This window comes from Ovis aries, chromosome 5 (genome assembly GCF_016772045.2).
Source record: "Ovis aries strain OAR_USU_Benz2616 breed Rambouillet chromosome 5, ARS-UI_Ramb_v3.0, whole genome shotgun sequence".
Lineage (NCBI taxonomy): Eukaryota > Metazoa > Chordata > Mammalia > Artiodactyla > Bovidae > Ovis > Ovis aries.
This window is the reverse complement of record NC_056058.1, coordinates 40,942,227-40,965,936: the sequence shown is the minus strand read 5'-3', so window position 1 is coordinate 40,965,936 and position 23,710 is coordinate 40,942,227. Positions and strand designations below refer to the sequence as shown.

General features: G+C 58.9%; 2 protein-coding genes across 5 annotated transcripts; one reads left to right on the top strand and one right to left on the bottom strand.

The window, feature by feature from the left end:
• Window positions 1-637: 637 nt before the first annotated feature.
• On the bottom strand, window positions 638-6,959 carry FSTL3 (follistatin like 3). Its single transcript, XM_027970135.2, has 5 exons — window positions 6,770-6,959; window positions 5,236-5,421; window positions 2,689-2,904; window positions 1,903-2,130; window positions 638-1,812 (listed from the first exon to the last, which is right to left on the bottom strand). The coding sequence occupies exons 1-5, from the start codon at window positions 6,870-6,872 to the stop codon at window positions 1,757-1,759; spliced, it is 789 nt and encodes a 262-aa protein (XP_027825936.1). The 5' UTR covers window positions 6,873-6,959; the 3' UTR covers window positions 638-1,756.
• An 8,764-nt stretch (window positions 6,960-15,723) lies between these two features.
• RNF126 (ring finger protein 126) lies at window positions 15,724-23,644 on the top strand. Of its 4 annotated transcripts, XM_060416423.1 has the most exons (10): window positions 16,792-16,857; window positions 17,004-17,127; window positions 20,820-20,878; window positions 21,024-21,090; window positions 21,183-21,427; window positions 22,119-22,191; window positions 22,259-22,328; window positions 22,776-22,869; window positions 23,002-23,117; window positions 23,205-23,644. In XM_060416423.1, exons 4-10 carry the CDS (start codon window positions 21,035-21,037, stop codon window positions 23,349-23,351), a joined length of 801 nt encoding a protein of 266 aa, XP_060272406.1. In that variant the 5' UTR covers window positions 16,792-16,857; window positions 17,004-17,127; window positions 20,820-20,878; window positions 21,024-21,034; the 3' UTR covers window positions 23,352-23,644. The 4 variants fall into 4 exon arrangements, with proteins under 4 accessions (XP_027825933.1, XP_027825934.1, XP_027825932.1 ...); XM_027970132.2 differs by lacking the exons at window positions 16,792-16,857; window positions 17,004-17,127 and adding an exon at window positions 15,724-15,891 and having other exon boundaries at window positions 21,216-21,427; window positions 22,119-22,187; XM_027970133.2 differs by lacking the exons at window positions 16,792-16,857; window positions 17,004-17,127 and adding an exon at window positions 15,724-15,891 and having other exon boundaries at window positions 21,183-21,346; window positions 22,119-22,187.
• Window positions 23,645-23,710: the final 66 nt, after the last annotated feature.

Genomic DNA, 23,710 nt, shown 5'->3' with positions numbered 1-23,710 from the left:
GCTGAACCCCCTGGAGTTTCCCACCCCCGCCTCACAGCCCAGGCTGGGGACAGCCTCCTGGCCTCCTCAGCCCCTGCCTAGAATGCCATTCCTCTGTCCTCCGGCTAGACCCATTCACAGATGGGGAAACCAAGGCTGGGAGAGAGTGGGGTCTCAGGTTGGCCCACCTCCATGTGAAGCCTGATCCTCGAAAGGAACTTCAGGCAAATGGTGCCTGGCTGGCAGCAAGGCTGGGTGAGCCCCAGCCCAGTGCTTTTACTAATCATGTCAGTGTCATTTGGGCACCTCCAACCCTTCCGGGCCAGACCGCCATCTCTGGACCCTAAACCAGGTGGCCTCTTGGGGCTTCCCTAAGCCACCCAGACCCCATTCCTTTCCTCCCCTACCCCATAAAGGCCAAGACTCTCCCACCCAACCCCATGCCACCTGCCTCAGTTCTATGCCTGCTACTGCCCACAACTGAAGCTGGATGCTGAGGCCCAGAAGTAGGCAGCACCTGCCCCAAGAACATGCGCTTGTGTCTCTTCTGGATGCTTCCAGAAACCCCCACAGCACCCCAGGCTGGTAACCCCCTCCGAAAGTGGGGGGACACAGAGGATCAGAGAGAGGGGAGCAGAACAAGGTCTGAACACCCACAGTGTTTTTCAGTGTTTATTTCTTTGGCAGGTGAGGCAGGACCCCAGGGCGGGGGAGATTGCCCTGTTGGCAGGCTTGGGCGAACCCATTACTAAAGGGCACTTTTCTGGGTGTCACAGGTAAGGCACTTCCTGGAGGCAGGGAAGGACATGGATGAGCACCACTGCCTTGGGGAGCTGTGCTCCTGCCCCGCTGGACGCCCCTTCCACTCTGGGTCTGCACCTCTGGTCTACAGATGGGCATGGGGAGGTGACACAGAGCAACAGTCCAGGTGGCAGGAGGAAACCCAGCTGGCAGGAGGAAACCCAGCTGGCAGGCAAGGAGGGTTCAGCTGGGAACTGGGCCTAGAGGCCAGGGCAAGATACAGGGAATGCCACCTGTGGATGGGGTGGCAGGTACCGGGGTACCCCTCAGACACACAGCTCCAGGATGCCAGGTGTGCAGCAGGTCTTGGCATACACGCCCCACCCTGGGCCAGTGGTTGAGCAGGGCCTCACAGGCCCCACCGGGTCCCTCCCACCCAACATGGTGCCTGCTTTGTTCTAGCAGATGCCTCTCCATACCCAAGGCCTGTGTCAGGAGGCACAGATGGCACCCCCATCCTCCAGGGACATGCTGGGAAATGGGTGAAGCAGGGGGAAGGTAAGTCCCTTGGTCACCCTGGGATTGGTGGTGGACAGTGGTTGCTTCCTTGATCTGTCTGCGGTCTGGGCATGTTCTGAAGCTCATCTATTCACACCCAGGCTGTGAACCCCCTCTCACCCCTGGTCCCTGTTCTAGAAGGCCAGGGTACCTCATTAATTGCTGTCAGGAAATCCCTAGACCTCTTGGTGGCAGCGACAATCATCAGAGTGATCCCCAAGGGACCATAAGTTTGAGGTCCTCCTGGGCAATAGGGTACCTGGGGTGGGGGCTGGGGGGGCTGGGCCCCTACCCACCAGCCCTGCTCCCAGGCTTCTTTTCCCCAGTCCTTCCAAGATATCGTCGAGGGGCACCAGGGCTCCCACAGTGGTCCCTGTCCAGGTTCTGGGGAGTGTCCGTTGGACATAAATAGACTCTGCTGTGGCAATAAATAAAATGGGGAAGCCTTGAACGCCAGGCCCAGGCCGGTCCCGCAGGCTCACACAAAGTTCTCCTCCTCCTCCTCGGACTCAGGATCTAACGGCTCGGGGGTGCCTGCAGAGTGGGAGGGACCAAAAGAGAAATGCGGGCGCGGAGAGGGGCTGGGGGCTAGACCCCGCCGCTGCTCCCCGCCGCGTGCCGCACCTGCACAGCTGCCCGGGTGGCGCACGCCGATGGAGCGGCCCAGGAAGCAGGTGGCCTGGCGGAGATGGCAGGAGGATAGGTAGGTGACGTTGTTGTTGCCACAGAGTTCCTGGCCGGGGCTGGATGGTGCGGGGCAGGGCGCAGAGCGACACACCACGCAGTGCGCGCTGCCAGTCTGGTCCACTACACACGACTGTGGCCGCAGGCAAACCACGTGGGCGCAAGATTCTGCAGGTGGGGCGTGGGGACCAGTAAAGAGCGCTACTTCAGACAGGGCGGGGTATTCAGGCCTCTCCCCCTTGCTGCGCCAGAAGCCACACCCCTCCCAATGTCCCGCCCACTCACTGGTCCCACCTTTAGACCCGCCCCTTGTTGCACCGCAGTCACACCCCTTCCACGAACCACGCCACGCCCCAGATCTACCCTCAATCTCTCCCCACTTTGCGCCAATAAGTTTCTGACTCTCATACTCGTACTTTCCATCCCATAGGAGCCCCAGAAGCCACCTTTCCAAACCTTTACCCTACTCGTCCCCATTCCCGATCCCACAAAAGACCTGATCTTGTGATTCTCTCTTGGGACTATAGGCCCCGCCCACGAGCTCACGCCTAGGCCCCGCCCACCACGGGCCGCACCCAAATCCACGAGACCTACAATAAGCACCCTGGATTGTAGACCCCGCCCCTTCCTGCCAGTGACCCACCCCCACGAGCTGCGGCAGCGGCCTCTAACAGGATGCTCAGGTCCAGTGGCCACGCCCAACCCCAAGGCTCCGCCCCAACGTACTGCGGCAGCGACCCCGGTACATCACGCGCAGGTCCGGGTGGCCGCGACAGCGCGCGGCGCGCAGCTCGCACTCGTCGCGGTAGGTGGCGCCGTCAGAGCCGCAGACCTGCAGGCGCGCCGGGAGCCCGGTGCAATCGGGCGCGCACTCGCAGCGCGGACGGCCCCCCAGCATGCGGCAGGCCTTGCCGGGGCCGCACTCCACGCCCTCGCACGAATCTGTGGATAGAGGACACGCACGCGTGGGCTGCGGCGCGTGGCCGAGGCCGGAGGTCCTCCGAGGCCCAGCGCCCTCGCTCCCTGTTCCGACGGATAAAGGCCGGACCGGAGTGAGGCGCAGTCCGAAGAAGGGGCCCACGGGAGGGGGGAACTGATTTGGGGTCTAGGGGAATTTCAGCCACTCCGAGGTGGACTAGTACTCGACGCTTTTCGTGGGACGGGCCTCTGTCAGGGTGCAGGGCTTCGTGTGGGCGGAAGCGAGGGGTCTCTGCCGGGAATCTGGGGGTCTGGGAGGAACAGGCTTCACCCCCAGTCCTGCTCTCGCTCCGCAGCTGGGCCACCCGCTCAGGCTGACGTCTGTTCCCTGATTTACGCGCGTTTCTGGGAAGGCCGGCGGGGGACCGGCTGCGTCAGCCCGGGGGGCTCCACCCCATCCAGGCGCGGGGCTGGGGAGGATGGGCAGCGTCTGTTCCTCCCGCCTGCCAGGACCTCCCCTGAAGAGGCGTCGGGGAGGGCGGGGCGTTGGCCTGGTCTGCGGTTCATTTCCTGAGGAGGGGGCCTCGCACAGCTGAGCCCTCGAAACAGGGGTTATCGCCCCCCGCAACCCCATTTCTCAGGTAGGGAAATAAATCTCTGGCGTCCTCGCCCCCACTCCGGCCCCACGAAAAGCATGCTTTTCGCCTCCCAGGCCCAGTACGGCCTCCCACATGCCCCCACAAGGTGGTGCCCTTTTGTCATCATTTCACCAAAGGGGCCTCCCAGGTGGCGATAGTGGTAAAGAAACTGCCTGCCAACGCTGGAACAGGAGATGCAGGTTTGATCCCTGGGTCGGGAAGATCCCTTGGAGTAGGAAATGGTCATCCACTCCAGTATTCTTGCCTGGAGAATCCCATGGACAGAGAAGCTTGGCGGGCTACAGACCACAGGGCCCCAGAGTCCGACATAATTGAGCAACTGAGCAAATATATACACATACACCAAAGCGGGAAACTCACAGCTGTGAGTTGAGGAGAACCAGGGCACCTAGGTGTGAGAACTCCAGGCCAGACCAAATGGACCCCCAGCTCCATGATTTGTGGGTCTGGGCCTATCTGAGCTCGAGTTGAAGTTTCAGCCTCAGTTACCCTGAGTGTAACAGTGGGGCTGATCGGGAACTCCACCCTACAGGGTGAGCATACAATCATGGAAGCTCCTTTAGAGGCCAGCCAGAGTCCCTCATGTCTCCCTGCCAGGGCATGTGGACTGCACCTGGGTGCCTCCTGTGCTGCCCGCCCACACGCACATCTGGAAACGCTCCCCCCCCCCCGGGTGGCTTCACACACGCTAGAACAGAAGTAGCAGGGCTGAGTTTCTGTTGCCAGGGCCAGATGAGGTGGGGGGAGGGCATCCTAGACCATGTCAGGCCCGGGCCAGGCACTTTTTGAAGTCTGTCCTCCTCCCAAAACCCAGAGGGGCTTCTGGAGGGAGCCAGGGCACATGGCAGTTGAGTTCAGGACCACCCAGCCAGGCTGATCTGGTATTAATCACATCCCAGCCGGCCAGCCAGGCTCCTCGGCTTGGCCTGCAGGTCTGCAGCCCTCAGCTCCAGCTTCCATCCGGCACCCCTGTCCTGACTCCACCCACCCGGGTCTGATCCCAGGCCATGGTCCCACTCCCCACCCACCCCACCATGGTCTCTCCAGCTGGCAAACTCCTAATCATCCAACAACACCCTGGTTTCCAGAGCCCACCTCCTTCAAGTCATGTCCCCATGCGCTCTCTGGGTCCTTGCAGGTTCAGTCTTTCACAGGGGGCTGAGAGGGTCTCCAACGAGACTGTCTTGACTTATTTATTCATTCATTATGCCTTAAAAGAGCTCCTAGTCTCATGGAGGAGGTGGCATTTCACAGAACACAGTCCAGAAGGCAAATGCTTGTTAAACATACAGCTGTGGCCCTAACCACAGACCCTGGAATCTGCAAGGTTAAGGGCAGATGTGTTTGGGAACACTGAGTGTGGGGTCACAAACCCTAATGGCCAGTCACGGAGAATCCACCTTTCTAGGAGCTAGGTGTGCCTGTCTATCCACCATGTGAAGTGAAGGTGAGCAAGGCTGTCAGGGCAGAGGGCTCCTCTTGAGTGAGACCCTAGAGGCTGGAAACCAAACTGGGGAATCCTCTCTGCAGGAGGCTGAGTCCTGGGAGCCCGAAGGCCCCCAAACCCTCTCTGAGTCTGGGATCCCCTTGCCAGCAGCCTCAACCTCCCGCATGCCCCCAAGACAGGAAGCTCACTCTTGCCTGTGCCGCCTCTGACCAAGAGACCATGGCCTTCTGCTGACATACAGGGTCTCACCTTTGCAGGGGAGGCAGTGGACGAGGCCTAGGAAGCCCAGGAGGCTGATCTTGTTCCCCGGGTGGGTGAAATTGGACCAGGCGGTGTCGATGTTGCCAGAGGCACAGCACTCAGCCTGGCTCACATCCGTCTTCAGCACCAGGCTGCAGGTGGCCTCTCGGCCCTGCTGGAGCCAGCAGACACCACCTGCGGACAGAGGGGCAGGTCCTACAGGGCCAGAGGTGCCCCCAGGTGCTCCTGCCCACACTCAAGCCTTGGCCTGCCAGCCAGCTGCTGGCCCATGGGGATGCATACAGTTGGTGCTCAGTAACTGCAAAGGGGATGATCCACCTCCCACCTGGGAGGGAGGGATAGAGAACCACACAGGTGTCCCGGCTCTGGCTGCAGATTCTTCTGGGATCCTTCCTTTGGGCTCTGGCCCCCACACGGCTCTACTGCCAACCCCCTCCCCTCCCGGCAAGCTCTCCCCATGGCTCCAGGCCCCCAGCCCAGGCCTGGCATCCTGCCCGACCAGTCAAACACCCGGAGCTGGACATGTCAGGGTCAGTGGGCCCTAGAGCCGCCTCTCCCGCCTCTGCCCTCTGTCTAGACAGCGCCCGAGGGCACGCGGAGCCCCCTCGCCTGGCAGCCCCCCCTCGCCTGGCCCGCCTCTTACTCACTCCAACTTGGGAACATTCCCCTTGCATGAGCTCACTGTCTCCCCGGGGACGCGGCCTTCGGGGAGGGGGCTTGGCTCCCCCTCAGTGCAGGGTTGGGGTGGGGCTGCAGGGTGGGGTGGGGGGGACAGATGGCCCTCAGTTTCTGCACCGTTAAGTGGGGGCAGGAGTGGCCAGGGCCCCCATCCCAGGAGCTCCCAGGCACTGTGCTGAGCTCCGAGGGACCAGCTCAGTTCGAGGAGCTCGGCATCTTTGCTCCCCTTATAAAAGGGGAAACTGAGGCCCAGAGTGGGGCGTGTGACTTCCCCGGCGTCTTCACAACTGGCGGGTATGAGATTCTAACAAGTCTGCCTGTGCCAGACCCAGGAAAGATCTGAGACCCTGGCTGGAGATCTTGAGTCCAACCACCCAGCCCTGCCTCTCCGGGACACTGGGACCCAGAAAGTCCAGGTTCATATCCGCTTTGCCCCATACAAGCTGTCTGACCCTGTGCCTCAGTTTCCCCATCTGGAAACCGGGCATAAGAGTGCTCACACTGTAGGGCTGCTGCGTGGATTCCAGGAGGGAGGCGGCAGACCCTGAGCACTCAGTAACTGTCAGCAGCCCCTGGGGACTAGTTCTTGATAATAAATTGTGAGGAGTCACATCTGCTCGCCTGACCTCCTGGTGACCCTCCTTCAGGTCTTTTAGGGCTGGGGGAGGGGAGCCCCAAGCATTCCCACATTCAACCTGCAGCGGCCATGGGTCATCATGGGTCACTGCTCTCTGCCCCCAGCTGCCACCGCCGCCGCGCCCCCCGACCTATCCCCCGGCCCGCATTCCCGGCAGGCCCACGTGGGTGGCCCTCCCCGCCCGCCCCTTCCGGCCGCCCCACTCACCCGGCGCGGGGTCCCCCGAACCCATGGAGCCCACGAAGCCTACGGCCCACGCCAGGGCCCCCCAGGGCAGTGGCCAGAGTGGCCCCGGCGCCCGGGGACGCATGGCGAACGCAGACACGGCGGCGACCCCCGCGTCGGACGCGCGGGCGGCTGGCGGGCGGGCGGCAGGGAGGGCGGCGGCGGCACCACTTCCAGCGCGCGGCCGGCGCGCCCTATAAAGGTCCCGCGGGCTGCGGGCGGGGCGGGGCGGGCCGGCCGGGGCGGGGCGCGGGGACGGCAAGGCTCGGGGCAGTGTCGCGCGCGATGTGGGCGGCAGCTGGTGGGGGGCGGGGGCCCCACCCGGGAGCCGGGCCCGTGGCTTCGAGTTCGAGGTGTCACCGTGCGTTTGGGGCGGGGGGATTTGGCCAGTGACCCACGAAGAGTGCGTCTGCGGAGCCTTGCGCATCGTGGTCTGCATGTGATGGCTGGCTTGGCCCCAGTGTGCTCTGGGCTCCTAGCCTGACCTCCCCGTCCCCTCCCACACACCCGGGGACCTCAGCCCCAGCCACTCCCTAATCCAACCCTCCAGGCCACCCGCCTGGCCACCTGGTCCCTGGAGCCGGTGGGCACAGCTGGGTGTGAGCACGTTGGGGGAGGGGCTGTGGAGAGGAGACAGAGATGCAGACATACCAGTGGTCCCAACAACATGCCAACAACAATAATCATACCGCAAATCTTACAGAGTGCCTACTGTGTGCCTCGCCTTTGCCCCCCTCCTACCCTTGCAACAACCCCTCACGTGGCTTGAATAACCTGACTGCTCCTCCCCTCCAAGGGTCAGTGCTCTCTGTCCTTTGCCACCTGGAATCCTGGTTTCCCAAAATGCATGATGGGCTGGGAAGCATGCAGCCCCCTGGGGCCTTGGTGCAGAAGGATGCTTTTCCTACTCTGGGCTGATCCCTTCAGTCCTTGGGGCCCCAGAAAATTGTCAGGGCACCTCCACATCTCATGGACCCTGTGCAGCCCCTCTACACAGTTTGTGTTTGTGTTTCTCGGGAATAATTAGTGACAATCTCCTGGAGGCAAGGACCTTTGGGGGTACTGGGGCAACACGTTGACTAAGGCAGACCTACTCCCATCCTCAGTGAGCTTGTGTGGTCATAGACAACAAAATACATAGACAGACAAATTAATGTGTAACTTTAAGGAGTGGAAAATGCTTTTAGGAAAAACAAACGATTGAGAGCTGTTGGTTATCTCCCAGGGCCACCTATGCCTCAATGCTCCCCATTCCTGCATCTGCCCCCTCCCCAGGTGTAGAAGCAGGACCCCTAAAGCCACATCCCTCTTCTGCATGCACGAGATCTTCTGTGGCCAACACCACCCCCCAGACCCTGTCCTTCACCTTAGCTTCCTGGCCTGACCCATGTCTCCCAGCCAATGCCAGGGGACACATTACTTCAGAGCAGCACCAAGGGAGGGCACTAGCCGTCTTGACCTGCCCTTGGCCTCTGATCGTCCAAGGGGGTTCTCTCCTGGTTGGGAAATGGGGCACGAATGAGACCCCGTGTTCTCACCAAGGGTGTGCGGGGGCTACACAGGGTGACCTTGGCTGAGACCTGACCCTTCGGTACATGGCTCAGCCACCCATTCCTGAGCTGTGCAAATAAAAGGGCCATTGTTGGCCTGGCGTGGGTTCGAAACCGAGGCCAGCAGCCCGTGGCCTTCTGCTTCCCAGGCTGGCATGTCTCCTGAACCCAGAAGCTCTGTACTGCATGACCTTAAGGAGGTCATGGCCCTCTTCGCGGATCCCCTCTTCTCTACCCTGACCCAGCCTGCAGCAGCTTCCTACCCTAGCCGCCTGCCCTAAGGTTTCCTGGACCACACCCATCCTAACTCCCATGGTCCCAACTTACCACCCCCAGGGAAACTGACAGAAACAATCTACTAATCAGATCTGTGATGGAAGATGCCAACCTGACCCAGCCCAGGGAGACAGGGCAGACTTCTCAGAAGGAAAGAATGTTTATGTTGAGTTAGATCAAATGATATGAGGGAAGGGGGGATGGAAACTGACATCATGGGATGTTTGTGCTACAAGTAAGAGAAAGCCTGAATACAGCCCTCTGAGACATGTGGGTTTGCAGACCCTGTGAATATGTCACCTTCCATGGCAAAAGGACTTTGCACATAGGAGTAAGTTGAGGCCCTTCAGATGGGAGATGATGATCCTGGGTTAATCAAGTGGGCCCAGTGTAATGACAGCATCCTTTAAAGTGGAGACCTTCCCCACTGTGGTCAGAGAGATGCAACATGAGGAGGACTAGACCTGCCATTTTCAGCTTTGAAGATGGAGGAAGGGGTCTCCAGCCAAGGAATGTGGGCAGCCTCCAGAAGCTGGAAAGGGCAAGGAACAGATTCTCCCCTGGAGCCTCTGGAAAGGAACATGGCTCTGCCAATACCTTGATTTCAGCTCAAGAGGGACCTGTGTTGGACTTCTGACCTTCGGAACTGGAAAATAAAAAAAAAAATCTGTGTTGTTTTAAGCCACTAAGTTTGCGTTGATTTGTGACAGCTGCTAATACAAAGGGGTTCAGTGTCGCAATGATATGATCCCTACCTGGCTGGAGAAAAACAAGGGGGTGAACACATACATGTAAAGACAGTGGAGGACAGAGACTCCGGGAGCAGGGAAGTCGTGGGGTCTCCAAGGAGGTGACTCTAAAGCCCGGAGGGAGGAGGAGGCATCTCGTGGAATCACAGTCCAGTCTGTGCCACCCTGGCCAGGCTACATGTGACCACTCTGTGCCTCCATGCTCTCAGCTGTAAAATGGGCACAGATCCCAGTACCGCAGATTCCAGTCAGGACGCCAGGAACAGTGCTTGGTGCACGAGAGGGGCGTGACATGGGTGCAGAGATTATTACTTAAGGAATGAAGTGAAGTGAAGTTGCTCAGTCGTGTCCGACTCTTTGCGACCCCATAGACTGCAGCCTGCCAGGCTCCTCTGTCCATGGGATTTTCCAGGCAATAGTACTGAAGTGGATTGCGATTTCATTCTTCAGGGAATCTTCCCAACCCAGGGCTTGAACCCAGATCTCCCGCATTGTAGACAGAGGCTTTACCTACGTTAAGGAATAGATAAGTATTTTACCATTCAGAACGAGGCAGGCATCTACTTCACAGAGGGGTCAACTGAGGTTGGAGAAAGGAAAGTGAATTTCTGGGAGTCTCAAAGCCCCGTAGGGTCGGGAATGGAGTCAGTACCAGGCAAACAAGATTCCAGGACCCGAGCAATCGGGGTGCATCCCCAGGTTGTGGGACTCCTCAAGTCCCAGAGCTGGGTTTTCCTTTGGGGAATCACCTCCTGAACTCCCAACTCAAAAGCCCCCAAGAGTGGCCCCAACCCAGGCCTGACCGCTTAGAATCATCTGACATTTAGCAACAGGAAGAGTCAGCTCTGAGACATTAGCTTGAAAAGAACCACCCACTCCTTGCCTGAGCTAGAGGGGTGTGAGCCTGGGGCTGCAGATGGCTTCTGGGAAACTGAACCAAGAGAGGCAGCAGTAATGCCCTGTGGTGTTATTGGAGGTCCTTGATCCAGCTGTGCCTGAACTCCTCTTCCCCATAAGATAAAGCTGTTCTAAGCAGCATTTCTGTCCCTTGCAGGGAACAAAACCAGCTTTCAATAATCCTGCTTATATTTTATTCAGGCAAAGGCTTTAGAACCCAGAGCAGCAGATTCTGTAGGGGCTGTGGGAATCACATCACGCTGCTGTACCAACCACTGCCTCCAGGATGGCCTGATAAAGAACACTCAGGGTCATTGGATCCCATAGTACTCAAGCCAGAAGAATGCTTGTGTAGACCCCACATCAGCTTAACCTGTGCAACCCTTGGACTAGACCTGAAACTCTGCAGGCTGTGGGAAGTAAGGTCTTGCTGGTTCTCTAGTGGGACATATGATGATAACCAAGGGCTTTCCTGGTGACTCAGACAGTAAAGAATCTGCCTGCAATGCAGGAGCCCCAGCATTGATCCCTGGGTAGGAAAGATCCCCTGAAGAAGGAAATAGCAACCCACTCCTTGCCTGGAGAACCCCATGGACAGAGGACCCTGTCAGGTTATAGTCCATGGGATCACAAAGAGTTGGACACAACTGAGCAACTAATACTTCACACAAGACAACACTGAAGACTCGGCCATGGCAGATAGCATGGGAGAACTCTGAATAGAGCTGGGTATTTTAACGTCCAAAACATGCGTGTGGTCTCTGCTCCAAATGCCACCCAGGGCTCCCCATAGCCCCTGGATGGAGTCCAGGCTTAGCTGGCCTAGGTTTGAAGCCCTTCCTTCAGAGACTACTCAATTCTTGCCCCTTCCTTTAGCTACTTTCCCACGTTGCCTCCAAATGTCCCCATGCCATCCTCTTCCCTGTGAAGAATAATAGGATTTTACGCAGGAATCAGGCGGCTACGTTTGACCCAGAAGGCCGGACCTGTCCTCAGCTTGGAGGCGAATCCTGATTGGCTGAACAGGGTTGAAATGATGTCAGGTACAACCATGTGATCCAGCTCTGGCCAATGACAGGAGGGATAGCCCACTGGGCCGAGACTTCAGGGAAATGCGGAAATACTCAGGCGGCCTGTGTCTGGAGGTGACCATGTAATAGCTTGACGTATGAGTTTCCTGTTTGCTGCTTTAACAAAATGTCGTAAATTTAGCTGCTTAAAATAGCACAGACATTATTTACTGTTCTGGAAATCAACAGTCTGACAGGAGTCTTACTGAGCTAAAATATCAGACGTATATGGGGGCCTTTATTCTGTACAACACAGTGCTCAATATTGTTGAGTGGCTGACTTTGCAGACATTTGTTGCCGTATCCCGGCTGTGTTCTTGCGCCTGGCACACGGTCGATACCAGCATCTGTGATTGAGGGATTGCGTGGTGATCTCGATCCCTGCCAGGTTGAGAGGTGGTGCGACCGCACCTCCTTTGAGGGAGGCAGAGCAGCCTTGATAAAGCTATGAAAGCTTAATTACCCAATTTGGTAAATGTGCTGCTGTTTCAGATAAGAGAGTGGCCTATCTTTAGAAGTACACCTGGTCGTGCTTGGGATAAAGGGGCTGGGGGCAGCAACTTTGCCCAAAATTCCACACAGACACATAGAGAGAGCAAAAAAAGTTCGCCACTGGTGTACCCGAGTCAAGGACACGTGGGATCCTTTGTACTATTCTTGAAACACTTCTGGAAGTTAGAAATTGTTTAAAATAACAACTTTTGAGCAGCATTCAAGAGAGGTTGCTCAAGAGAGAGAGAGGATGGAGGCATCCATCTCCCCCACTGGTTTCACAGGTCCTGGTCCTGACGACTTAATCCTGAAAGATTCCTTGAGCAGGTGGAAATGAAGGAAGTTTGACCTAAAAGGATGGTGACTTGACCCCAGGAGAATAGATTGAAGGACATTTGAGGTTCTGGGGCTGCCAGGTCCTGGGTATGGGTGACTCAGGGGTCTAAAATAAAAAATACAACACACAAACCAACAAATACAAATAATAAAAAGGACATAAGTCAAAATATGTAAGTAAAAGGTTGAAAAGCAAGCAAAAAAATGCTTAAGCAGATAGCAGTGTATTCATGCCTGTTGAAATAATGCCCGGTAGGGCGGTGGCCTCCCTAGGAAGTGGGTGACAGAACTGCTTTTTCCAGCTCTAGCATTCCCAAAGCTCCCTCCCAGAGGCTGGATTTGAACCCAAGTCAGTGACTAGGGTGTGAAATGGTCCTGTCCTGATGGGTTACTTCCTAATCCACTTTCAAAGACTATTCAAGAAAATGCTGAGAACCCATCAGGAGGCACCCCACAATCAGAGAGCCCTGGAGTGGCCAGGCCTCCCATCACACATCTGTCCCATCAGTGGAAGCAGCAAGGTGGCCACTGGTCATAAATGGATGCATGAGGCCCCAGAACCTCTGGATCACATGCAGATACTGGCCTGATTACTTGAATTTGGTTGTCCCAGTCCCAGGGTAACCAGCAAGGCAAGGAGCCCAGACCCAGAGGTCCAATGGTTGTGTCTGCTGTGTGACCGTGTTTGAGCCTCAGTCTGAGACTTGGATTCGATCTGGGGTTGGGAAGACCCCCTGGAGAAGGGAAAGGCTAACCACTCCAGTATTCTGGCCTAGAGAATTCCATGGACTATATAGTTAATGGGCTTGCCAAAAGTCAAACAGGACTGAGTGACTTTCACTTTTACTTTCTCTTCTGTAAAACAGGAGTCTTCATTGCTCCCACGTCCTGGGGCTTGTGTGAGGATTAAATATCTGGCTGGCACATCCTAAGCACTTAGTTTTATGATACAAAACTCCATATTCTTGTTCCCATTGCATTCCCAGCACCCTACTCAGGCCTGGTACACAGCAGGCACTCACTAATTGTTCTTTTACTCCAGAATCTATTGAGCACCTACTATATTCTGGGTATTGGCTTCACATATTAGGAGATACCACTGATAACTCCTGGATCTGGGGGTGGCTGAGTTGGGGAGAGAGGGAAGAGGGCACTGGGCTCCCCCAGGACAGGATCAGAGCAGCCTTCTGAGAAGCAGCAAAAGAGAAACGATGGTGGGAATGGGACTCCCAGCAGAGGGCATGACCAGGCAAAGGCCCTGAGGAGGGTTGCAGTTCGGCCCACCCGTGGGGGCCAATAAGACTGCGCTGGGCTGGGGATAGGTGCCAGAAGGGTAGATGAACTCAGGGAGGCCGCATGGCCCACAGGTACCTCAAGCATAATCCAGTCTCAAAAACCCAAGAGGAAGTTTCTGCCACCTGCCCAGAAGGGTTAAGTGAGTTGCCCAGGGCCACACATCCAGTGTGACTTGGTAGGATTTGAATGCTGTGAGCCCACTGACTCCAAGGCCTGTTGGGTGGTACTTCATAAACTTTTGCAGGATGGGGAATTACCTGGCAGTTCAGTAGTTAGGACTAGGTGGTCTCACTGCTCTGGGCCCAGGTTCAGTCCCTGGTTGGGGAACTAAGATCCCCTAAGTCAAAAGGAAAAGAAAAACCAACCAAACAAGCACAAAAAAGAAACTTCTGTACAATGAATGAATCAATGAATGTATGTCTGGTGTGAAACAAGTCAGGGAGCTAGGCAGTAAAGATCTGAAGCAAAGGGCCCCTCCCTGTACCCCTCAGGGGAGGGTGGGGTGGAGGCAGATTGCAGGGGGATGGCGGGGGTGTCTTTTGCCCCAGCGACAGGGCTTGTTTCCCAGCAATGGGGCTGGGGCGCTCTCTGGTGGTCAGAGCAGGAATGCCTTGGAATCACCTCTGAGCTTTGAGGGGTGCAAGATGGTGGCTGGCAGACAAGTCCCTATTCCTTGCTTCTTGACATTCAAGATCCTTTATGCACAGGCTCCAATTTGTAATTCTTTGACATTCTGGCTCCAATACTTCCAACTCTCAGCAGGAATCCCACCTCCATCTAACTCCTATTCATTACTCGAAGTCCTGACTCTAAGGTCCTCTCCCCTGGGAAGTTCTGTCCGTCTCTCCAGGCAGAGCCAAGGATACCCTAGGGGTTCATCCCCTGGCTCAGTCTCGTGGGGCTGGAGGCGTCTGCAGCCTGCTCTGTGTCCTCCAGTCATGGAGTATTTCAGAAAACCACTTTCATTTCCTGTCCGTGGTTTCCTCTGCTGTGTCCTTGCACCCCAGCAGAGTCTGGCATGCAACAGGAGCTTCATGAATGTTTGTCTAGTGGGTAAAGAAATAAGTACATAATTGTCCTGGAACTAACTTCAGAAATGATCCTGGCCTGATTAATTTTGAGAGGAGGGGTAGGTTTTTTGCCCTCTCCTCACCCTGAGGCATCATGGAAACAAGGCCACACCTCACTCAGAGTCTCTTATGCCACGTGTCACACTGAAGCATGGGAGAGCAGGCCTCCTTGATCCAAGAATGGGTCTCCTGTCTGCATGCATTCAAAGACTGTTTATGTAAAGGTTGTGTGCCAGGCCCTGTTCTGAGTCCAGCTGGGAACAAGATACAAAAATCCCTTTTGTTGTGGAACTGACCCTACAGTTTATCATATGGACCTAAGCTCTGTAGCAGAACATGCCTCCGCATGTTGGACATTTGAGCAGACTTGAAAGGTGTGGGGGAAGAAAGCCATGCGGGTGTCTAGGCAACGGTGCACCAGGGCAAGGTTACAGCCCGTGCAAAGGCCGGGAGGTGAGAGCGCACCAGAGCATCCCAGGAGCAGTGAGGAGAGAGAAGTGAGTAACAGGTCAGTCAGTCATTCGGTTCAGGCACTCAATCGTCCCTCAGTCGTGTCCGACTCTTTGCGACCCCATGGACTGCAGCACACCAGGCTTCCCTGTCCATCACCAACTCCCGAAGCCTGCTCAAACTCATGTCCATTGCGTCGTTGATGCCATCCAACTATCTCATCCTCTGTCATCCCCTTCTCCTCCAGCCTTCAATCTTTCCCAGCATCAAAGTCTTTTCCAATGAGTCAGCTCTTCGTATCAGGTGGCCAAAGTATTGGAGCTTCAGCTTCAGCATCAATCCTCCCAATGAATATTCAGGACTGATTTCCAAACAGGTGGGTCTTGGCAATAAGGGAAATAATGAGAGAACTAGGGGGGTCGGGGTGGGAGCTGGTAGCAGATTTGTAGAAGAGGAGGGGCTTGGCCCAGCCCCGCCCCAGCCCCGCCCCAGCCCCGCCCTCGGCCTTCCCCTTAGCCTTCGAGCCGGGCCCGCCTCCAAACCCACCTCAGGCCCTGATCCAGGTTGCCGAGGCAGGCAACCGCCCAGCAAGGCCCCGCCCATGGCCCCGTCCCCGCCCAGCTCCGCCCCTAGTTTGCTCCTCGGCGGCCACCGTCACCCGAGCCACCGCCCGCCTCGCGCGCTGCCTGTCCCGTTTCCGCTGCCCTTCCCCTCCTCACGCCGTGCGTGCCGTGCGTGCCGTGCGTGAGCGTGCGCGGGCTCGTCGGCCGGCGAGGGAGCAGCAAACGGCCGGCGGCGGGCGCCGCGCGGGGGGCGGGCGGCGCGGAGGAGGCGGCGGTGGCCATGGCCGAGGCGTCGCCGCAGCCCGGACGGTACTTCTGCCACTGCTGCTCAGTCGAGATCGTGCCGCGCCTGCCGGTGAGGCCCAGGCCGGGCGGGCGGGGGCCACTGCCTTGGCCCGAGGCGAGTTGGCACGGACGGGGAAACTGAGGTCCCCGCGGAGGGCCCGGAAGCGGCGGCCCTGGTGGCGCAGCGAGGCCGATGACCGGGAGGGAGCGGAGTCGGCCCCGAGCGCGGTCAGCGCTAAGGACGCCTCGTGGGAGAGAGCCGTAGCTCTCCCGGGCCCGACGGCGGCCCGAGCCGGCGTTCTTGCGCCTTCCGGGGCCCGGGGTCTGGACCCTGGTGGGCCCTGTGCTCTCGTCCGGGTGGAGGCTGCGGGACAGCTGCTGGTGAAAGGCTCGGCTTCCAGGCCCTTCAGCCCGGAAGTTCCGAGTGGGTAGGTCCGGGATGGGGTCGGTGTCCCCCGCCTGGCCGACCCTACCCCGCTGACTGGGAGGAAGGCTAGAAGGCACGGCGCCCCTGGCCGGCCCCGCTCGTGGCATTTGCCGCTCGGCCAGCTCACGAGGAGCAGGAAGAGGGCGATGTGGGGGGCCAGGGAAAGGGGCTGTGGGTGGCGACGATTGATTGAGCACCAGCTCTCCTTGGTCATCTGGCTGGTTTAAGAACCAGATTCCCATCCCCGCCTTTCTTGCTGTGGACTTCACTGGGGGAGCCAGCAGGAGTCGTGGGCATTATCCCAGCCACAGAGGAGAGTGAGCTAGAGTCAGGGTTTGGAATGGAGACGGGTGCCTGGACCCAGGAGGAGAGAAGATAAGAGAAGAGTGGTGTGGCTTCCAGAGGCAAGGGGATGGGGACCGGCAGATAAATGGAAACCTCGGTGTGCGAGTGGACTTGAGGGGCCGAGACTTGTCCGACTCCCCCCCTCCAGCCTCCCGGAAGACGTACTGCTTCTGCCTCTTCCGGCTTCCTGTGCGCCCCAGCTCTGGGTCTGGTTTTCTCCACTGGCAGGAACGGTCGGGTTGGCGGGACAGCCCTCTAGCCTAGGTGAGCTGCAGGGAGCCCGTTGCAGCTGATGTGAGACCCGGACAAGCCCTGGGCCTTGGGCTTACCCCAGAGTGACCTGTCCACAGCCATCGGCAGCCCGGGGCCAAGTAGTCTGTGTAGTTAGCTGTTCTGGCCTCCCTTCCCAGGGCCAGCACGCGGCCGGATCCTGGCCATGTAGTCTCGGACCAGAAGGATCCTGATCTCTGTGGACAGTCTGTGGACACTGAGCTGGCGAGGGCCTTTCTAGTCACAGGATCCAGTGGTGACAAGGTAGCCATGACCTTTGCTCTCAGAGTTTACAGGGAGCCAATGCTGAGCAAATGATTGGCAAATATTTGATTTGTTGGAATGTTGGTAAATTCTGTTAGGAGCAAATATTGGAGGCAAGGGGACTGATTTGTGGGTTTGGGAGGGGTTTGATGGGGTCCTGTAGACAGGTGTCTGTTTATGAGTAGGGGTGCACTTGGGGTTGGTGAGGGTAGGGAGGTGGGCTCTTAACCTGGTGACAGTGGGAGGCTCCCGCCAGCAGCACCCCTTCCACCTCCCCCTGTCCCAGTGGGGCAGTTAGACTCGGGTGGCTGCAGGCCCTCTGCTCCTGGGGTTTCTCCCTGCAGCCATGAGACTGCCTCATTCTCCTCGCCCATCAGATGAGTTGGCGAGGGCACCCCTGGTCTCGAGAGTGCCAGCACAGGGGGGGCGAGGATACCCCGGAAGGGCGGGTGCCTGCCTGGAATGGGCGTGTGGGAGCAGGAACCGGGCAGGCCGGCCAGCTCAGAGGCCTCTGCTCGGGCGCACAGGCCTGGACTCGATCCCCCAGGAAACGGGAGCACCAGGGATGAGGTGGATCTGGGACATCCACGGGCAAGGCTCCTGGTGGCCTGACTGGTAGCGGTCATGGTTCTGTCTGCTGTCCTATGGACACCCCTGATTCCTCTCAGAAGTGTCCCTGAGCAGGGTCGGGGGGACAGGGACAAGCTCTGTTCCATTGAACAGGCCACCTCTGAGAGCTGTCAGGGTGAAGAGAGGTCCATCCTCTGCACGGAGCCCCTGGGGCATAGGCTGGTCCCCCTGCCTGCTCAGTGTTAAGGCCAGCATCTCTCTAGCTCCCACCTCAATGTCCTCCGTTCCCTCATACTCACCTGACCAGGAACCTGGGGTCTGCATCTGGCATGAAGGGTGAAGCCTGTCTCCAAGGGCCTACTGCAGGGAGCAAGTGCTGAATGAATGGAGTGCATGGTCTGTCCTATGGGCTGCTGTTGCCATGGTAATAATGAGGGAGTGTTCACCCTGGTCTCCTCAGGAGAGAAGCTGTCAGCTGGGGATAGGTGCTCACAAGCTAGGGCCCTGCCAAGATATATAGACTCTGCCCTGTGGGGGTGATCATTTCATCCCAGGGTGTCCCCCATTTCTGTCACGGTGAGGTAATTAAATTTCTGGGACGTGCGGCCTCTGGAGGAGGGAGCATTGAAGACCCACGTCTGGACCTTCTGCATGTGCAGCAGAGTCTGGGGCCTCCCTGAAACCAGGTCACTGTGGCTCAGGGGCCAATTCCAGATCCTGGGGTTGAGGCCACCCTCCATTTGCAGGTGGGGAGATGGAGGCTTGCAGCCGGGATCCAGCTTCCAAGAGGGGGCAAGCCAGGTAGATACCAGCTCAGGCTGCGGGGACCCAGGACGGGGAGAGGCCCAGGCCCTGAGATGGCTGGTCTGGGTTGTGCTGGGGCTCGGGGAACACAGGGACCCCTGAGGATGGCATGGCGATCGGCTCCCAGGCCCCAGGAGCAGCAGTGAGCCTCGGGGTGGAGGACAGGCACCCTATCTCCAGTGGGTGTGTTGCTCACCCCGCCCTGGCTCTGCCAGGCCTGCCCGGGGCAGGGTGCAGGCCTGGGGAAGGGTGCCCGGGAGAAAGAGTTTTCTCATGGGGGTTCCGCCAGGCTTCAGGGAGGTTCTGGGCCTTCCTGTTGATCCAGGCCAGAAGGTTCCCAGCTTCCTAACTTCAGTCAGCTCAGACTCAACTGCAGCCACGTTTGTCCCTGTCCATCGCCTCCCCTCTGCAGGCTCCTGGAGGGGGCAAGAACCTTGGCTACCAAGCACAGAGCCTCCAGTGACTGCGTTTCTTGGCCTATGAAATGTTGAAGTAAATGACAGGCTGAGTGACAGCCCTGGAAACCCCATACCAGTGACAGATATGGTGGACACTCCCTGGGGGAGCCTCCCTGGGTGCCACGCCCCTGCTCAGGAGGGCAGAGGGCTGCTGTCCTGCTGTTCCTGGTTCACAGTTTCAGTGCCACATGTCCCATCCACTTAAAGCTCAGGTCTTGCAGCCGGCCATCACCGGTGTCCTTGTCCAGGACATTTGGTCACTCAAAAAGAAGCCCCGTCCCCATCAGCAGTCACCTTCATGGTCCCTGACAACCAGGATCCCACTCTGTGTCTGTGGATCTGCCTGTTCTGGATGTTTCCCATCAATGGAATCACACTCTGTGTGTCCTGTGTCTGCTTCTCTCAATGAGCATCGTGTTCTCAGGGTCCATCCACATGATAGCAAGTGTCAGGGCTCCCCTTTCCATGTCTGAGTGATGCTCCTGGGAGTGGAGGGACGTGGTTGTGTTTGGCTGCTGTGCATGTGTGGGTTTCTGTGTGGGCCTATGTCTCCGTCACCTCTGGTGGGTGCCTGGTGGGGCGATTGCAGGGTCATGGGGTGACCATGACTGTTTTCTGAGGACACTGCCCCATTTCACAGTCCACCTGCCATGTGGGGGTTCCAGTTTCTGCGCCGCCTCCCACAGTGGTCCCTGTCAGCTCTGTGGGTCCAGCCATCTGGGTGGATGTGGAGTGTATCCTACTGGTTTTGGTTTGCGTTTCCCTGTTGGCAGACCATGTGTGCATCCCTTCTTGGCTCGTTGCCACCTGTCTGTCTGTGGAGAAATGCTGTTCTGATCCTCTGGCTGTTTTCTAACTGGGGCGTTTGTCTTTTGTTGTTGAATCGTAAGAGTTCATTACACATCTGGACACAGGTTCCTGGGACATGTGCAGCTCTGGCCTACCCTCCTGCCTGGCTCAGGAGGTGTGTCCTTTGATTCCCTGGCCCCTTTGCTCTCTGCAGTGGAGCAGGTGGGGTTCCCACCTTCCAGACAGGTGCCTGGCCCCCAGCATCTGCAGGGCAGGCCACACCCCACACACCTCTATATTGTTCCCTACAGAGGGTGGCCCAGCCATCGGTGCCCCAGGCTCCTGGGAACTGGGACCGTGGGTGGCCTCAGTGGAAGCACCTCATGCTTGCAGCTTTAGAACACATGTGGACCTGGGCCAGTTCCAGGCCCAACTAGTGGATTTGGTGCTCGGGCTCCCTGTCCCTGAGGGGCAGGGCCACCTCTCTGCTGACTGGAGACATCACAGTCTGCCCGCTGGCTGTCCAGCCTAGGGTCACAGGCCATACCTTGGGCAGTCCAGAATGTTCTGCAGGCTGGTTGCTCTGCCTGGGTGTGCCTCCCACCCTCTGTGGCTGCCTTCCTGGGAGTTGGTCTCTGAGGCCCAGGTGGTCCTGGAGCCCCACTAGTCACTCTCCTAGCCCTCCTTTATATTTGTGTGGGTGTGGGGTTGTTAGGGAACATTCTCAGGTCCCCCGAGTGGGGAAACTTCCCTGGACCCGCGTCAGCTGGCCCTTTGCTGCCGGTTTTGTCAGAGCCTTCATCAGGCCACGTGGCTGAGTGGAGGCCCCGAAACTGTGACTACTGTCACTGTGGGGAGCACAAGCTGATGGACTCAGGGACGTGGGAGGTTGGGGATGTAACTGCCAAGGTCACGGCCCACCATGTGGGCGAGGAAGTCAGTGCACCAGCCCTGCCTGGGACCACCTGGTTGGAGCTGGTAGGTTCCCACCTGGGCCCTTGAGATGAGTCTCTCACACACACACACACCGCCTTGCCCTGAGATCATGCTTGCCTGCTCTCTCCTCCCCAGGATTACATCTGCCCAAGATGCGAGTCTGGGTTTATCGAGGAGCTTCCGGAAGAGACCAGGTAAGGCTGCCCCCCTCATGGACCCTCAGCCCAAGGGTGCACTGCCTGGACCTGGGTCAGGGGTGGAGGGGGTCCGCCTTCGTCTGACCCTCTGGCCATCTGTCTGGGGTGGGGTGCTCCTGCTGCTAATGGTGCCTGTCCTCAGGAGTGCAGAGAATGGTTCAGCCCCCTCCACAGCCTCTGCGGACCAGAGCCGGCAGCAACCGTTCGAGGTGAGAGGCAGCCTCCCCGCTCCCTGTGAGGGCTGCCCACCTCCCGCCCAGCCCTGGCCCCTCTCCCATGATGATGGCCCTCCTCTCTGCAGAATGTGGACCAGCCCCTGTTCACGCTGCCGCAGGGCTATGGGCACTTTGCTTTCGGCATCTTTGACGACAGCTTCGAGATCCCCACGTTCCCCCCTGGGGCGCAGGCTGATGACAGCAGAGACCCTGAGAGCCGGCGGGAGCGAGAGCAGCACTCCCGGCACCGGTACGGCGCCCGGCAGCCCCGCGCCCGCCTCACCGCGAGGCGGGCCACCGGCCGGCACGAAGGCGTCCCCACGCTGGAAGGGTGAGGGGGCCTGGGGGCGGCCGCGGGCGGGGGGCTGGGGGCGTCCAGCCCACCTCCCGCTCAGGCAGAGCAACCAGCTGTCCTTTCAGGAGGTACTGTGGGCACAAGGCGTGGGTGCTGGCTCGGGCCGTCCTCCAGGCAGGGCGGGTCCCCTGTGGGTCCAGGTTGGCTGAGGGGCCGTGTGCCCCTCAGCATCTTTCAGAGAGAGGCCTCCGCCCCGGGGCACAGGCCCGGGAACGGCAGTATCCAGTGTCCGCACCTCTCCTGTGTGCAGGATCCTGAGGACAGAATGGGAAGACCTAGAAGGCCTGTCCCAGCCCCACGGGACACGAGGCTGAGCGCCCTGTGGGTCTTTATAGATGGAGCTTGATTGCAGGCAGGCCGAGGCTGGTCCAGCTCAAGACATGGCCTGGCTCACTGTGACCTCGGCTGGCATGTTTCAGGGCCACTGTCAGGAACAGGGCTGACTGCAGGGCTCCTGGGGCCCCCCTAGGCCCCCCACGGTACTTCCTCTGGGTTGCAAAATGGGGGTGGATGCAACTATGTCAACCGGCACTGTCCAGGCCTCAAGGAGACCTCTATCCCAGCACCCTTGTGTTTGGGCTTTTTCTCACCAGTTGAGAGTCCAGGCCCCCTACGCTGGTCCCTCCTCATAAAGGCAATAACCACGGGCCTGGCCACTCTGTTCCAGGATCATCCAGCAGCTGGTCAACGGCATCATCACCCCGGCCACCATCCCCAACCTGGGCCTGGGCCCCTGGTGAGTAGGGGAGGGGCCCCCTGCGCCCGGCCCACCCCTCTGCCACTTGAACCCCAGCCTTCTCTGCCCAGGGGCGTCCTGCATTCAAACCCGATGGACTACGCCTGGGGGGCCAACGGCCTGGACGCCATCATCACGCAGGTACAAGGGCCTTGCTCAGCTGGTGTAGGGACCACAACCCTACAGGCTGGGCCCAGGAGGACAGAGTGTCTCCCGTGTCTGTGTCTTGGGTGGCACTTATGAGGCGGGGCTGTAACCACCTTGGGGCTTTCTGCTGCATATTCTGTCACCGGTGCCTGCCCCCTGGTTGTAGCAACGTGAGGATTTGGGAGCCACCCTGGCCATAGGAGGGAGCCGTGGTGTCCCTGGGGTGGCTACCAGCCCTGGCTACAAGGTGGTGATGAGCAGAAGAGTGGGCAGAAGCCCAGGGCTGGGCCTCCTGGGGCAGCTGACCTCTGACCTCTCAGGGTCAGGCCAGGACAAACGGGGCCTCGGTGCTTTTGCAGGTAACCCCGCCTTGCATTTCATAGCCCCGTGGGGTGAGGGGCCCCACCAGCCCACCTGCTCTCTGGCCTCTTTATCTTTCAGCTCCTCAATCAGTTTGAAAACACGGGTCCCCCACCCGCAGACAAAGAGAAAATCCAGGCCCTCCCCACCGTGCCTGTGACTGAGGAGCACGTTGGTATGAGCCCCAGGGGCCAGTGGGGGGGTGGGGGGGGGGGGGGTGGGCTTGGGCCAGTGACCCCTCCTCCCTGGGACACCTTGGGCAGGGCTGCAGGGGAGCTACCCTGAGAGATGCACTCCTGCCCTGCAGGCTCGGGGCTGGAGTGCCCCGTGTGCAAGGATGACTATGGGTTGGGTGAGCATGTGAGGCAGCTGCCCTGCAACCACCTCTTCCACGACGGCTGCATCGTGCCCTGGCTGGAGCAGGTGAGCAGTGGGCTGGCCGGGACACTCCCCCTAACCCTCCGCCCCCGCTGCCTCTGAACTGTTCCCTCTTCTCTCTGTCCTGCAAAGCACGACAGCTGCCCCGTCTGCCGAAAAAGCCTCACAGGACAGAACACAGCCACCGACCCCCCAGGCCTCGCTGGGGTGAGCTTCTCCTCCTCGTCGTCGTCGTCCTCCAGCTCACCTGGCAATGAGAACCCGGCCAGCAGCTCGTGAGCACACCGGCCGGCCAGCCCCCAGGGCAACAGCAGACAGCCCATGCGCCCACGGACTGCAGTGCCACCGGGCCCGCCGCGGAGGAGGCTCGGAGGACCCACCCTTCCAGGCTGCGGAGGGAGCTCGGCCTCCCCAGGGACAACCCGGCTGGGCCGGGCGCCCACACACACTGCCCGGGCGTCCCACCTTCCCTCCCCTTTGTCTCTGACCTCACCCTCTACATGTTCAACGGCGGAAAGGTTTTTATAATTTTAAATTATTACTGCTTTGAAATAAATGGACGTTTGAGCTCACTTGCGGCCCTGCATGATCTGTGGAGAGACTGGGTGGAGCCACTCGGCTGGGGTCCTGGCTGCGTG

Bases quoted from the DNA above. Each gene is read 5' to 3' on its own strand.
- FSTL3 (XM_027970135.2), bottom strand. From the start codon at position 6,872: ATGCGTCCCCGGGCGCCGGGGCCACTCTGGCCACTGCCCTGGGGGGCC. The intron at 5,422-6,769 runs GTGAGTGGGGCG...CTCTGTCCGCAG, and splicing joins TTCGGGGGACCCCGCGCCGG to GTGGTGTCTGCTGGCTCCAG. The intron at 2,131-2,688 runs GTACGTTGGGGC...CCCCACCTGCAG, and splicing joins GTACCGGGGTCGCTGCCGCA to AATCTTGCGCCCACGTGGTT.
- RNF126 (XM_027970131.2), top strand. From the start codon at position 15,817: ATGGCCGAGGCGTCGCCGCAGCCCGGACGGTACTTCTGCCACTGCTGC. The intron at 15,892-20,819 runs GTGAGGCCCAGG...TCTCCTCCCCAG, and splicing joins AGATCGTGCCGCGCCTGCCG to GATTACATCTGCCCAAGATG. The intron at 23,118-23,204 runs GTGAGCAGTGGG...TGTCCTGCAAAG, and splicing joins TCGTGCCCTGGCTGGAGCAG to CACGACAGCTGCCCCGTCTG.